This window comes from Chionomys nivalis, chromosome 14 (assembly GCF_950005125.1).
Source record: "Chionomys nivalis chromosome 14, mChiNiv1.1, whole genome shotgun sequence".
In the NCBI taxonomy this organism is placed as follows: Eukaryota; Metazoa; Chordata; class Mammalia; order Rodentia; family Cricetidae; genus Chionomys; species Chionomys nivalis.
In genome coordinates this window covers 48971217-48986980 of record NC_080099.1, presented here as the reverse complement: position 1 = coordinate 48986980, position 15764 = coordinate 48971217, and the positions used below count along the sequence as shown (strand labels likewise).

The window sequence follows — 15764 nt, the reverse complement described above, 5'->3', positions numbered from 1 at the left end:
TCATTAATGGAGGCTTCAGTATCTGGCAACATCCAGTTTTCAGGAGATTCAGGTCCAGCCGGACACTCCAGTTCTCTCAAAGCTGATCGGAGGAGGTGGCGCCTTACCCATGCTTGGTCCTGTTAGAGTCACATGTCTCTTACATATCGATTTATGCATTGAATACAAACAAAACGAGAAAATTGTCTGAGATTAGCATAGAGGTGTTTGAGTCTGAGCTTTGTATTTGGCTGTCTGCAGACAGATCTGAGTTTGCATGTGCCAGAATTTTCCGCTAGAGCACAGATAAGCTTGAGCTGGTGTTGGTTACTTGCACTTGGAAGAGCTTTGCTCAACCCATACTCTGTCAAAATTGGGGAAAGCAGCTCTAAGGCAGTCTCCAAATGTTTTGAGTAGCGGAACACTAGATGGATGCATTAAATTGTGTCTTTTCTTTGTCTTTCACAGAGAAAGCCCTAGAGCCTGTCAATGTGACACACATTTGCTGAAGTCAGTTGCTTGCCAGCTTGTTTGTCTCTGCTCACAATGAATGTGCCCTCCCATGTTATTGCCTGTATTAGCTGGCAGTTATGAAGATTGACAGATCATATCATCCCTGTCCCTCTCTAGACAGGATTTATAACTGACACTTCATTTTTGTGTGGGATATTCATACATAACATTAATAAGTTTTCTGAGTCGCCAGCTGCCATCCATCCAGTGTAAATAGAACACAATTTTTGTTTTGTAGTTATGGTTGTCCTGGTTAGTTCTTGTTGTCAGCTAGACACAAATTCAAGTCACCAAAGCAGAAGGAACTTCAGCTGAAGAACTGCCTCAATAAGATTGGCCTGTTTCTCTGTGAGTTCGAGGCCAGCCTGGTGTACAAGAGCAAGTTCCAGGACAGTCTCCAAAGCTACAGAGAAACCTTGTCTCCAAAAAAACTGGAAAAAAATTGGTCTGTAACTAAGTCTGTAAGAGTTATCTTGACTGATGATTGGTGTGGGAAGGCTCAGTCCAATGTGGGCAACGCCTTTCCTAGACAGGTAAATTTGAACTGTAGAAGTGAGCTAGTTGAGGCTAAGCCAGTGAATGAGCCAGAGTCCTTCTATGGTTTCTTCTTCTGTTTTTGGTTTAGTTCATACCTTGACATTTTTTGGTAATAGATTGTCACCTAGAAGTATAACTTAGCCATTTTTTCCCCAAGTTACTTTAGGTCAGAGTATTATAGCACAGAAAAGACAGTAGTAGCTAGATAATAGCTTAAATTTCTTTGGCATGGATATGTAAAAATACTCTGAGTGTTCTAATTGATTTCACAAATAACAACAATTTCCATGGTTATGAAGCTTTACCTTAACTCTGTAATTGTTGGTATTTTATTATATGTGATGGTGAATTTTTTACTGGGCTGAGAATGTTTTTAATTTTTTACTGGTGTGAAAATTGTGGGGTTTTGTTATGTATAGCATTGAGTTTCAGCTTTGTTCTTCTTGTCCTTTTTCTGCTCCTGCTCCCTTCAGCCTCTGTCTCTTTATTTGTGTCAAATATAGTCCCCCTCTGCTTTCATGTTATTTGATCCTGTGAGCCTCCTTCTCTCCCTCTCTCTCTCCTTCTCTTGCTGTCTCTCTCCCTCTCTCTCTCCCTCTCCCCGCCCCCTCTCTCTCCCTCTCTCTGTCTGTCTCTCTTTGTGTGTCTGGATTCTGTAGCTGAGAGAAAAAATAATGTTTTTCTGATGAACTTGGCTTGTTTCACTTGCCATGACGATCTCTAGTAATAGATGAGTTCTTTACAATTTCCTCATAAACATTTTTCTTTAGCACAAAAATTGAAGGTATTTATACATAGTGATTCATCTCTTTAATCAAAAAGCTATAGAGTTTGGCAAACTATTTTTGACAGGAAAATTATAAATATGATATATTGTATACATATTATATGCTGCAGCCAAGAAAAATAGCATATAAAATTTGTGAAATTCCTCCGAATAGTCTTTATTTTCAAAGAATTTAACACTGTTGTTTAATATTTTCATTGAGGAAAAATATTGATCAGATAAACATTATTCTTTGTCTTGAGTCATAATGTGTTAACTACACTGACATGAAGATGGATTTCTCCTCAAGCCCACCCTTTCTTCCTCCGAACAGTGACTTAGAGGGTAGATGCCCTTCTGAATTGGAAGCAGTGTCTTACTTCGCTCACAGTTTGCCTGTGAATGGAGCATAGATTTCTTCACACTCACATGTAAAGATGCATACCCTCCTGGATCTTGAGACATCTCAAATGACAGGAACGCTAGCATGAGCACATGATCAGTGAGTGTACATTGATGATGTGTTAGGGGTACACATATGTGCGCAGGTGCATGTGCACGTGTGTGTGTGTGTGTGTGTGTATGTGTTCCACTGCCACCCATCTTTTTAAAGAGTCTTTGACTGGCCTGAACCTACCACTGAGGCTCAGCTGACTAGCCTAGAGCCCCAATGATCCATTTGTCTCTCCCTTCCCAGGGCTGGGTTTATAAATATGCACCACAGACTACACTTAAAGTTTTCTGTTTGCACATGACTTTTTGAGCGTCCAAACTCTCGTTTCCTTAACATTAGTTGGGGAGCATCTTGCATTTTGCAGATGAGAAATTCAGTGGACATTGTCCCCAATATGTCACGTGTTGAAACTATGCAGTGTTTCTCAACCTTCCTAATGCTGCAACCCTTTAATACAGTCCCCATGTTGTGATGACCCCCAAGCAACCAAACAGTTATTTTCATTGCCACTTCATAACTGTAATTTTGCTATGGTTATGAACTGTAATGTGATATCTGATATACAGGATGTTTGAAATGTGATCCTCAAAGGGGTCACAACCCATAGGTTGAGAATCGCTGTACTAGGGTCTCTTAGTCATCACCAATAGAAACTAACTCTGGATGACAAGAAGAAAGAAAATTTAATGGCTCATAGAATTATAAGGCTCAAAGAATAAATGAACCTATATAGCAATACAGGAACTAGGTGATATTGGTAGTTCTTTTCATCTCAGTAATTTTTCCCTATGTTGACATACAGTATAAAAACTAGGCATCGAGCTGGGCAGTGGTGGCACACGCCTTTAATCCCAGCACTCGGGAGGCAGAGGCAGGCGGATCTCTGGGAGTTCGAGGCCAGCCTGGTCTACAAGAGCTAGTTCTGGGACAGGCACCAAAGCTACAGAGAAACCCTGTCTCGAAAAACCAAAAAAAAAAAAAAAAAAAAAAAATCTAGGCATCGGGAGCAGTGATGTCTGCTCTATTTTGCTCTCATAATTCAAAATAGGAAGGGAATTGTATCGATTATTTGCACACAATTCCTGGAGAGGACACCGTGGGATGACTTGGTTCTGCCAGGAACCCTTTTTGTGGTCATCCTTCCACAGGGCAGTACCTGTGGGTGAGGTTGAATTGTGTGGCCACTCGGTGTGAAGAAGGCGGGTGAAGCGATCGACAGTTCTGTGAGGTCGGGCGAGACTTCTGGCAATGGAAGTAAGAAATGTAGGGACAAGCTGAGACGGCCTTGTGCTAGTGGTAATGGTGGTTATGATGTTTGATAGGAAACGGGGTAGATAACATGGAAAGTGTATTGTAGATCGGGTGCTCTGTTTCTGGATCTACTGGAGGGAGAGACAGACAGACAGAGACACAGAGATGAGAAGGACAAACAGAGACAGAGAGACAGCACATCTCTCGGATCATTTTATTTGCTGGGTTGGCTAACGATGTGTCTCATCTCTGGCACAGTCAGAGTTTTTGTAAGTTGGAATTCTTTTCAGCTCATGACTTCTCTTTTAATGCCTTCTAGGTGGACAAAAAGATTGTCAGAACTGAGATAGGAGTTCTGCTGCGCCTCTCACACCCGAACATCGTAAGTGGCTTTTAGCTTACAATTTCAAGTCATTTCTAAGGCTGTAGAATGGGACTGTTGTTATGGGGAGGAGGGGTTCTTCCTCTGTCGGACAGTATGGCCTAGCTCAAGGCTGAACCTCAAACACACAATCAGTTTTGGACTAGGTGGACTAACAATGCATAGCACGCCTCCTTTCACGCATGAAAGGAGAAAAATTGGAGAGTTTTATTTTGCTCTGGTGAAACACTGGCTTTCTCCCTCTTTTGTTTGCTTATCTCTTCAATATGCCGCTGCCGATAGAAGGAGAAGGCATTGCTTTCCAAAGTCATTTCCGCCTTTGAGAGAGTATCTGCTTCAGAAATAATGCAAAGATGCAAATAAATGATGTGCCTGAATGGGAGGACTGAGTGGTTCCCAGACACTCTGCTGTGCTCTGTGTTCAGATGACACTGAGAAAAATGCCCAATCAAAAGCTTTCCGGATCAACGGAGTGAAAAAGAACAAAATCATTTTCGCAGCAGCAACTTGATTTTATAAAATGAAGCCATCTACCTATTTTTTTTTTTTTAGCCTATTTGTATGAGAAAGTTATGTCTGGGCTGATGACCTGTAATGCTCTAAGCAAAGTGCATACAACTTGATATATGAATTAAAGGGACACTTCGCTACACAGCATTAATGAGTAAGAAGGTGGACCGTAGGCCGCGGTCCAGGATGCAGGCTTCACGCGTCCCTGTGTTTGGCATTTTCTATGCCTCAGTGCATTGATTTCTCACTTGTCTTCACGGCCCCGTAATGACAGCTCCACATTTTTATAAGTTCCCTGGTTGATATTTAAGGAGAAAATTGGAAGGGCCTCGTCAGCTGAGGGCTCTCTGAAGCTTCTACAGTGGCGCTCTCGTCAAACGTCACTGGCCAGAGCTTCCTACAGGTGCTTTCCAACTCCACGCAGGCTGATCAGAGAACAGGGCCGTCCCAAGTGGCTTAGGCCATTGTTGTCCACAGTGTGGGACAGCACTAGAGTTCAGTGTGCAGCGAAGTCCGGGGTGACTTGGAGTGAGCAATTCTCAAGCATGACATTCAACCGTCACTTTCACGTTTCCCGTGCCGCTTCTGCCTCCTCTTTCTAAGGAAATCAGTGTGCAGTGTTCTTCACGTGGAGGTCAGCACTGGCCTCCAGATCCCCCGATGTCTGGAGAAAGATCTGCATTTGGTTGGATTATCTGAATCTCTACCACCTCTCTTTCCAGCGACCTGTCACAAACAAGCGGCTCTAACTGCTGAAGAGTACTTTCCATACAGACCTGACCCAGCCTGTCTCGCCACACCCTAAGTTCAAATCCATTGTTTCCAGGAGAAAGCATTGCTTGTCCCTAGCATCCATGATGTTTCCAAACAGTTTTGTAAAGTTGGGTCTTGTTTTTGAGTCTAGAAAAAAAAATAACCCTGCAACAGTTGAGTAAATTTTGGAAGTGTTTGTAAAGGATTTTTTTTTTTTTCAAAATGAAAAAAATAAGTCAGAATTGAATGGGACTTTTGAAAACCCTAAGGTAACTGACAAAGCCAGCGGCTGAGAAAGAGAGGGGCCTCGTGGCCTCATGGAAGTCTTCCTAATGGGAGCATAAGGGACTTTCACTGACCTGACCCTGCCCACTGCTGATGGAAGCTATTGCTTTGTCCATAATTTTAGTCCTCTTCAAGGAAGATGGGGATGAGCAGTTGTTGATGTTCTTTCTTAATGTATGTGTTTCCCTCAGATAAAACTTAAGGAAATATTTGAAACGCCCATGGAAATCAGTCTGGTCCTTGAGCTCGTCACGGGAGGAGAACTGTTTGACAGGTGAGTTGGGTCTAGCAGGTAAACAACAAAAATGTTTGCTCAGTGTCACCGAAAAATGTTGGAAAGGAAAAATCTCCTAAAAGTTTTCATAATAAAAAATTATGTGAATTGATCTATTTTCTTAAACTAAATCTTGAAAAGAATGTGGAAGCGAGATGAACAGTGTTTGGTAAGACATACAGGTAAGTAATTTTAAAAAGAAGTGCTGTAATATCTATTTACCTTCACAAACTATTATGTTAAAAGGTAGAATTTTCTAAAATCACATTCTATTTTAGTTAAATAGTAATATTTATGAGATTATTTTTATGAGAACATACTTAAAATGGCGTTCTCATTATGATCCAAACACTCATGAAGTCAGTATTCTCTAAGTGATTATCTTTAACCTTCCCTCTCCAGTATGCGAGTCTCTGTAAACAGGTTCATGTTGCAGGGTAAAGCACGGTGTGCTCTGGCCCGTGGTTGCCAGTTTCTGGGATTCACTTGCAGCTCATCACTCAAAGATGCTTGAGAATGGAGACAAGAGGATACCCCAAAATCTGGAAGAGCAGTTATGGGTCAAAACAGCCCTAGGCTTCCATAGTTGTCCCTCTCCCTGTCCACTCAGGAGAATTATGGATGGGCCTAGGGGATCCTCTGCTGTGTTCGGGGTATTCAACCAAGAATGAGAGCGAAGATAGCAATATGAACCGATTTGTAGAAAGGACGAGAAGCTGACGTAAGGGTCTTGGTAAAGAATCAGGTGTGAGAGATAACTGGATAAGGGAAGCCAGAAGACTGTGTCTGGATCCTGTCAGAAGGGCGGTCAGTCTTTCCAGAATGGCCAAGCAATGGTAACAGTGAGTGGACTCTGAGAAGAAAGGATCAAAAGGGATCGGCTTTGCTTGTTGAAAGAGGAACACTAATCCTGACTCCCATGATGGTCTTGGATGTTTGTGTTGATCTCAGATTTACATATTGAAACCCTAACTCCCAAGTCAGTGAATCAGAGGTAGCTCATCTGGGAGGAGATGATTCCTGAGGAAGCCTCTGTGGGTGGGATTGACGGCCTTATGAGGGAAGCCCAAAGGGTGTGCCCACTCTTTCCTCCAGGAGATAGTGAAAGGACTGTGTCTCTAATAAAGCCACCCTCGGAAAAAATCAATCTGCCAGTGTCCTGGTCACGCACGTCCTAACCTCCAGATCAATGAAAAATAAATATCTATTGATTATAAGACTTAAACAGTTGATCACTCTGTAACAGCCAGATAAACCGAGCGAGACAAGCGAGCAGACTTTAGAACTGTGACTTTTTGACTGTTTTATTAATAAGTGAGGATGTGGGCATGCGTGAGTATCCTGGTGGTGGTTGACGACAGATTCATGGTTCCGAATCTATCTCTGCCCCTCAGAGTAAGCTAATCTGAGTATTGTGCTTAGTCTCCATGAGCCTTGGAGCACATTTGAAGCTGTCCTGCGCTTCTTGGGATGCATCTTATTCTAAAGTCATCTTGTTCCCATCGCTTAGACAGCCTTTCCCTGGGGTGTTACCAGTATGTATTTAATAACACCACTTTAACTGAATATTTTTATAATATGGCTTTCGTCCGGGTACAGCAATATATTTCTAGTTAAGATCCTACTGGCTGTGGAGCTGTGAGAGCTCTCTAAGGAGATCTTGCCTATTTCTCAGCTAATTATGGTCTCTTAGATAGAAATCTCATGCTCTTTAGTTATAAATAGCCGCAGACGAGAGCCCCACTTGGAAGTTACCTCTTCCCAGCAGTTCTTACCCTTGCCTGCCACTTCTCTTCATTTGAATTCACTGTAATCCAGCGCCTCTCCTTCCCTTTGCGTGAAGCTTCTCTGAGAGAATTTGGGATGAAATTTAATTCAGCTCTAGGATAAAACAGTAAGAATGACAATGCTGTTGATAAATTAAGGGCCAGGTAGTAGAGGCTGTCTCTGTATTTGTTAGCTTGAATAAGAAATCATACATAGCCGCAATGGGACCCATTAATGATATAAAAAATGTGAAATTGTATAAAAAAAGAACTAATATTTATAATACAGATACTTTATGTTAAAATAAAATCAATGCTTTTTCTGTCTTAGAAAAGTCATATAACCTGCATATATGCATTTTATATAGAAATCCACTTATTTCTGACATAGCAGGAAAAAGAACGGTCCCAGAGTTCAGTTCTTCTCAATCCTGTCTCAGCTCTTAAAACTTTAGCATCTGTCTCAGTAGCTTCCTAGTAGAGCAAACTCTGGCGCTTTCAGGTAAGTTTTCCATTTTTCTCTTCCAGGAAATGATTGTATCTTACCTCACAGCCAACCCAGCAGAATCTTTGAACTTCTAATTAAACGTTTTTTTTTTTGTTTGTTTGTTTTGTTTTTTTTCCCCTCCACTTTGTCTTAAAACTCGAAATACCTGAATTCCTTGTAAATCCCTTTGTCCTGGCTTATTTTTTTAGAAGGTTTTGCTCACCAATGCCAAACACTTTATAGAGAGATTTTTAGAATATAAAGCTTTGAATGTTGACTCCTCTAAGAGAGCAGGTTTTCTTTAGTTTTGACGTTAAAAAAAGAAGTTTAGTGTGAGCAGGCACTGGGCTACTGGGCTGATTCAATGGTGGCCTCCTGAAGGGCCTTCTGTTTTATGCCAGGGAACCATAGAGTCTTTACAGGTCTACTTATTGGCAGTACAGGATCAGTATTTAGAGTACAGTTAGAGAGTGCATTGGCTTAGGAAAATGGTAGCAGAAGGTTTACCTCTTGTGTCTATGTCCTCTCCAGTCACCGGTAGTTAGGTGAGTCTGTTTGATTTAGCTTGTTTCATTTGCTTGCCTGGAGCCTGCCTAACCACCATTGCTGACCACAGACATTCCGATGAATACTAGTGTGTTGTGTTTTCCTCTTATGAAAACTTAACTTCCAGGGGAAAGCAGAATGAAAAGGAGTCCGTTTGCTGTGTAGATATCTCCATATCAAATTACTAAAGATGTTTTTGGTTGCAAACCCAACCTTTAATGGTCGAGTCATCTCTCTATAATTCCTATGATAAAAGCTCTTGAATTCGGCAGCCATATGTTCCTTCAGAGGGCTTGGTTTCTGTGTGTCAATTCGCAGTCTTTCTTAAGAAATTCAGTCTCACACCATGGCAAGAGAAGGAACTACAGTTGATTTTCCATGTGGAAAATTCAAGTAAATCACTCTGGGCTGGTCTTGCATAAAGCGGTCATTGAGCCTGTTCACTCTTCAGGCTTTGTGGGGCTTTTTCTTTTTCCAGGGACATGAGCTAAAGAAAATATTAGTGTGTTTCAAACCCATGCTTATTTTATGTCTCTGACTCTGAATTTATTTTTCTGTCCTTTCTATAACTTAAAATGTCCTTTTAGTAATCACGAAGGGTCCATAACCAAGGGAAAGGGTGAGTATATTCCATGCACTTAGTCTGTCAATTGCATCAATTACCTGCTCAAGACTAGTGGGTCCATCTACTTACCATTCCAAGACTTTTAACCGATACAGCTGAGACTAACTGGATTTTCAGGAAACTGTCACTAACAAAGATTCCATAAGTAAGGACTACTTATTACCCTGTTTCTTCAGGGTGGTGTCATGGTTGATAATGGCATTAACCAAATACAGGAAAGTCTGTACTATAAAACTTGTGCTAAAATTCGTCATGAATTTAATCATCTGAAGTGAAGTTCCACTGTGTCTGATTGTCTATAAAGGATAATTAGTCACCGGATCCTGGCCACCTGCAGGGCAGTATGCATAGCATTTCACCAGAATGGTTCATTTGCTCCTCAAATCAACACACACACAGAGTAGGTCTTCTTATATACATTTTACAGAACAAATAACTGGGGATCGTAGAAATCCATTCACTTCTGTCGAATCACCTGCTTCAGAGATCTGTAACAAAGAAGATTGGACCCAAGCCTGCCGTCTCCCAAAGCATGTGATTATTCTTTTATGTCTGTTCTATTGTGTCATGCTCCTTCTATGAAGCCAAGGTCAGTAGTCCTACTCCAAAATAGAACCTCAGGCTAGTTTTATAGCATTATTTCTGCCTCCAGCTCTTTTTCTCTGGCTATGATAAAGTACAAAAAGGGGCTTATTCTGCTACAGTTGAAGGGTAGAGTAAATCAGGGCAGGACTGTCCAGGCAGCAAGAGCCTGAAACAACTCTTCCGGTCACATTGTGTCTGCAGTCAAGGGGCAGAGAGTGGTGCTGCTGTGTGGTCCTCCCCATATACACAGTCCAGGACCTCAGCCAGGAATGATGCTCCCAACAGTGGCTGCATATTCCCATTTCAGTGAATTCCATCAAGATAATCCCACACGCATGCCCAGAGGTCTGTCTCGCAGGGCAGTCCAGATTCTATCAAGGTGACAGTTGTTACTAAGCATCATATTATCCTACTGGAATGTTAGGTTAATCAGAGAATTAATAGGCATATACTTGTTTAAGATATAGATGTTTCAAATATGTCTTTATGTGGTTTTATGGCTATATGTGGAGCAAACATGTATTCTGATCCAGGGCAAATATATAGTGTGCTTTTTGTAGGAACTTGGGTGTAGAATGGAGGTGAGGTAGTTGGAAGTTACATGGAATAAACAGAGACTTGTTTATTATTTTAAGATGAAGCCCTGGTAGCATATTAATTTTCTAGTGGAAAGGAACCTATGGGAAACAGGTGAGATCCTTGTTACACAAGTCCTTCCAGGGAAATCTCTAGGGGTTGTCCAGGGAGTCTACGAGAGTCATTTAGGGTGAGAAACGCTATCTTCCTCACAAGCAGAGAGAATGACAAAGGATGCCGAAAATCAGTTGTCCAAGGTTAGACAACTTTGGAAAAGCATAAAGTTGGAGGGATTCCTGACCTGACAGATACAATTCTGCCTTACTTCTAAATTAGCCTTTTGTTCTTTCATGGGTGCTGGTAAGCAATCTGAGTCTCCCGGGCTGGAGAAAGGAAGGGGACTTTGTTCTCACAGCACAGAAAATGGCATGGGTATTTTCAGCAAGTTTAGTAGGTTTCCCTTTGTTCTTCCTTGGGGGCAAAACAGCAGCTCCTGGCGGATGCCTGCATAGAAAGTGTGGCATTTTACCACAGAGAAGCAGTACAGATGCTGTCAGCTGTTGACTGAAGGAGAGGAAAATGTACAACCAGTAACATCTAGGCATGAGAAACTCAGTAAAACACAGACAGACCTCAGTTACTCTGCCAATGAAGAAAGCAACTGTGGAAGGCTTCAAGTGTGGAATTTCCACTGTGTGGGATTTCCAAGGCGGCCAGATGTTTCCAGACACCGAGCAGTGCAGTGGCTCGCCGGGCTTGGGAACGGAAGCAGATTGGATCAGCAGCAGTTCAGACAGCTCACACTTGGCAGATTCTTCTCCTGGTACTGTTAGAGATGTGGTACTTCTCTCCTGACAGTGTACGATAAGAATAGAGAAGAGCGCTCGGAGACAGAAATAGTGACAGGCAAAGGGAAATAGACAAGGGCCAGAACAAAAGTGACTGTGAAGAACTGAGAGACCCCTGAGGCTGAATCCCCTTATTTGTAGACTTGGGTCAATGGCATTCTTTCCAGAATTCCAGAAGGGTCTTGACTTCCTCTGTCTCTCTGAGCTCCTACCCACCTCCTCTGTTATGTGTCTCCCTCTTGATCCTTTTCCTGAGTCTCTTCCTCCTTCCCCCACCTCTCAAGTCCTGCCTTTGCCTTAAACATCTTACGTCCCCTTTAGGTGACTTTAGCACGCATCTGCAACCCAAGCCACACTGGTGACCAGCTGAGCTGTGGAGACAAGAAGCAAAAACTGACAGTCGGTGGTAGAATTTTCCTAGTTTCCACCGGCATCACTGATGCACTGTGTGCTGACAGGAACACTGTGTTCTTCCCTCAGTTCTCCCTTGACCCCCCTTGGCCCCAGCCTTTGTGAACTAGCTCACCACTAAGTAAGTCGGCGCTGATTTCGCCTAGCAGATCTGAAATACATCCACATGCCCTTTGTCTGTGTTGCCATCGCTTCTGTCCTTTGCTGCCTTCCCGTTTCCTTTTCCATAGCAAAGGACTCCTCCCTGGTGATAACCCATCCCCTTCTTCTTTCTGAAGCATGAATTTAATCAGAGGAGCCCAAAAACTACTCAACAGTTTTCGTCCAAGTAAACCGATTTCCAAACGTGTCCAACATATCCACTTACAACCCTGCATCTCCCCACTCTGCTGGCTTCGTCACCAGCTTTGTTTCCATCACACATTGCCTCCAAGCTCAAGGGACCCAAATCTAGGAAGAAGGGAGGAAAACTGACTTGGATTCTGATACTTTTAATACGGCCATCAGCTTCCAAACACTGATCAGTGCAGCCACAGTGTAAAGGCGTTAGAGGAAAACTGGTTCCCGTACGTGGAACTAGGGAGCAGCTGGAAGAGAATGGACGCAAGGACCTTCCTGGGCAGAGTGATCCCCAAACGCACAGTGCAATGGGGATAGGGGTGTAATTTGTTTCTCAGTCTCCATTTCAATGTTAAGCAAGGCAGAAAGCAAGCCCTGGTGAGATATCTGTCAAGTGAATGGTTGAATAAACAGTGTACTCTCCAGCAATTCATATGGAGTCTCTGGGCCAGACTTCTCATTTCTAGTATGAAAGAACTGAACTAGAAATCCCTTGGGCCCATTCCCAGCCCTGCAATTTGATCTGCCCTCCTCTTCCTCCTGTACTGCGGCTCCCCAGCCAGCACGCACATTGATCCACAACCTGCCCTCCTCCCTGCAGCTCCCATGTAGCGGGTGCTAGTGCTTTTTATAATGTATGAGTTTAACAACTTCTGGTTCTTAAAAAAAGCATATAAATGAAGATGCCATCAATGAAAGGTGCAAAAGCAGTAAAAGAAGCTTATGAAGGAAAAATACAATTACAGTGGGGCACAGAAGTATTCACTTTAATAGAATTTTGTGTGTAGCAGCACCGTGCTGTAGTTATCCACTGAGATTTGATTCCTGAAACTCGTGTTATGTTGGGGCTTTTATCTTCTGACATTCAGCCCTTTGCTACACATTTTCATTAGTCCAATGTCTCTTGCACGTGGACCACAGCTTCCTGATAGCCCTGCCATTTGAGAAAGACCTGTGATTGGTACGCGGGGCAGTAGAGCTGATCATCTCTGTGCCAGGAAGTCTGAGGCCTCAAGACATGATCAGATTTGAGCACTTCAGCTGCAGGGCCTTCACTAACTGCCTGGATGGAGATGCGCTCAATTCAATTTGTGGCAATTATTCTGAGAGAAGCAAATGCGCCAGAGTCGTGCATCAAACCAGATCCTCGGAGAAAAATACTTGGTGCCCATATGTTCTTACCCTGCAATTTGGGGGAAAGAACCATGCTATGAAGGAAAATAGATCAGCCGGGGAGGAGAGGCCAGCGTGGAGCCGCACAGGAAGCAGTGGAAGTTAAAAAACGCAGTAGTTAAGGGAGGATGCTGTTGAGGCAGAGGGTGTTGTAGCAAAGAGCCTAGGTAAGCTGTCCTCTGCTGTTTTCCCAGGGTGGTCCCAGGGTAGCCATTGGGCCAAGGTTGTCATGAAGATACTGGAAGACATTTTGTTCTAGCTCTGAGCCATGTAGCCTAGCAGCAATGAAGTGCTGTGGAGTTGTCTCATGTAGAGAAGTCATGTGACTTGGACCTCAGAAAATGATCTCAAGATTCTGATAGTATCTAAACCACATTCCAATCATTTTACAGAACTTGAAAATTGATGTGCTTTAGTATAGAGACAACAAAGGAAAAAATTATCTCCTGTTTTTTTTAAAGGTCTATACTCCTCACAGTGATTGAAAACTTTCATTACTTTCGAAAATCAAAATCACTAGTACATTTTGTAAAGAGATGTAAACCTGTGACTGCCCTGGCATGTTCAGTTTTGTTGCCATTTTTTAAAAGATGCCAGCTAACTTGTATAATGGAATCTGTGTCACTTCATGAGGCAAGTGTACTGTTCTGATGAATCTGAATCACTTTGATATTGTTTTAAAAATAAGTTTCAAAGATTTACAAAGAAGCATTATAGTGACATCTAAGACTATATAGCTTCTCACTTATAGCCCTTCTTACAGGTTTGCTTTCAGGATGTGCTAAGATCTCCCTCTAGGGCTAAGGTGCCTGGGATGGGCTTCACTTCCAAGCTCAGTGCATTTGCGCCTGGTGATAAAGGGTATCTGCCAAGGACTTGTCCAGATGGCCTCAGCCTGACATTTTTCTGCCATCCATTCCTTTGATGATTAGTCGGGATAGTGTGAGCCGTTGTTGGTAGACTCCTATGAGCAATGCTTGCTGCCAGGCTCTGTGTATGATTCAAATCCTGCAGAGGCCGTGTCCACACACCACCTTTATCCTTTTTGGCTTGGCCATTAATATTTTCACTTATTATCAGAGTCATGTTAACCCATATTTGTAATAAAGAGTTCCTTGCTACTGACCTTAACTAGTCAGTCTCAAGTGGCCTGGGCCGTCAGCTCAACTAATAAAATACTTATAATGAAATATTTGAAGCCCAGAAACCTATCCCTGTGGCCAAGATGAAAAAATTATCTAACAAAAAGCTTTTTAGTAGAAGGATCCTAGAAGAGCGTCAGAGGAAGGGTCATAGAAGTCAGGATGAAGTACGTAGATTCAGGTTGAGATGAGGTAGAGGGGGCAGCAGAACGTTGGGTCTTTGCTCTGTGTGTGCCTGCTCGAGAGATACTGCTGCTCCTCACTAGAGAATTAATAAATCCTTCCATCATACAAGCTCCGGCATAATGTCATATCTACTGTTTGAGTGTATAGATCTATGATTATTCCTTTATTATCTGTAGTCCTACATGGACCAAATCAAGCCTTATCCAAGAGGTACTTCCAGAAAGTACCTGGCTCGTGTTAGACAGGAAGGTGTGTTGATGACTATTGCCACCCATCCTCATGTTCTAATTTCCAGCGTAGCCTTATTTCCATGATTAAGAACAGTTTCCTACCTGCCTGCTCCCATACTCCGCATACACTGTCTGCCCTGTTCTCTGCAGTCTTGCATCTGGTAAACTTAGTTTCACTTCTCAGGTCTGAGATGAGCTATCCCTCCACCCACAGGATGCCAACCCTAGATTACTACCTTTCTTAGGCTTAACTAGTCCCCAGTGTCTAACTAGAATCCAGGGCCTGTCTCATGGCGGTTAGACTGTTGATTGTTCTGCTCCTTAGATAAGGAGAATGAGTAAATGTATCTGCTGGAAGGCACCCTCTCTATTAATTAGATGAAGTATTTTGACTAATTGTCATGCCTCCATCCAAACAGTCCTGAACATTCATATAATAATTTATGAATACACTAGTTCATTAACATAGGTCTAACAAAATTCCTTAGACTGGGTGGCTCATAATCAACAGAAATGCTTTTCTTATAATTCTGAGTATGAGAAGTGCAAGATAAGGATGTTAGAAGATCACTTTCTGGTGGGGGGCTGATTTCTGGATTCCTGAAGATGCTTGCATGCTGTTTCCATGTAGTGCAGGGATAACATCTCCTCTGTCAGGACACTCATCCCGCTTATGAGTGCTCCACCCTGGCGACCCAGTTATCCACCAAAGACTCCTAACTACTGAGGCCATTAGAATAAGCCCACAAGCAAGTTAGGATTTAGCATGCTAAGTCTTAGAGTATACAAAGTTTCCGTTCATACCAGGCATTTACCCTATATTATACTCAAATAAAAACACATAAACACTTCATCCAGGTCAAAGCTTGAGACTTAATACCAAAGGACAAGAGGGAAACTCTGGATGGTACAGCATTCCCTTTTCAAATGTACTGAGCATTTGATAGACAACTAGAAATAACAGTGCAGAGCTGTGCAGGCTAACCCCGCTAACCCTGAGGAGCGCCCCAAAATAGTTGTGGTAGAGTCTTATCCTGAGCAAATGGGCATGAGGGAGATCCAAAAGTTCTGAAATCCACAAAGTAAATGATTTTACCACCTTGCGCTAAGAATAAAAGGTCGCAAAGGTAATTATCAGTTGTCATC

The 15764-nt window shown here is 42.6% G+C and overlaps 1 protein-coding gene across 1 annotated transcript in view; it reads left to right on the top strand.

Moving 5' to 3' along the window:
* The window catches only part of Camk4 (calcium/calmodulin dependent protein kinase IV), a 219253-nt gene that overhangs the window by 142102 nt on the left and 61387 nt on the right, over positions 1-15764 (top strand). The window contains exons 3-4 of the mRNA XM_057788646.1: positions 3820-3882; positions 5622-5704. Of these exons, the coding sequence (XP_057644629.1) occupies positions 3820-3882; positions 5622-5704 (146 nt within the window). The remainder of the gene's footprint in view (positions 1-3819; positions 3883-5621; positions 5705-15764) is intronic.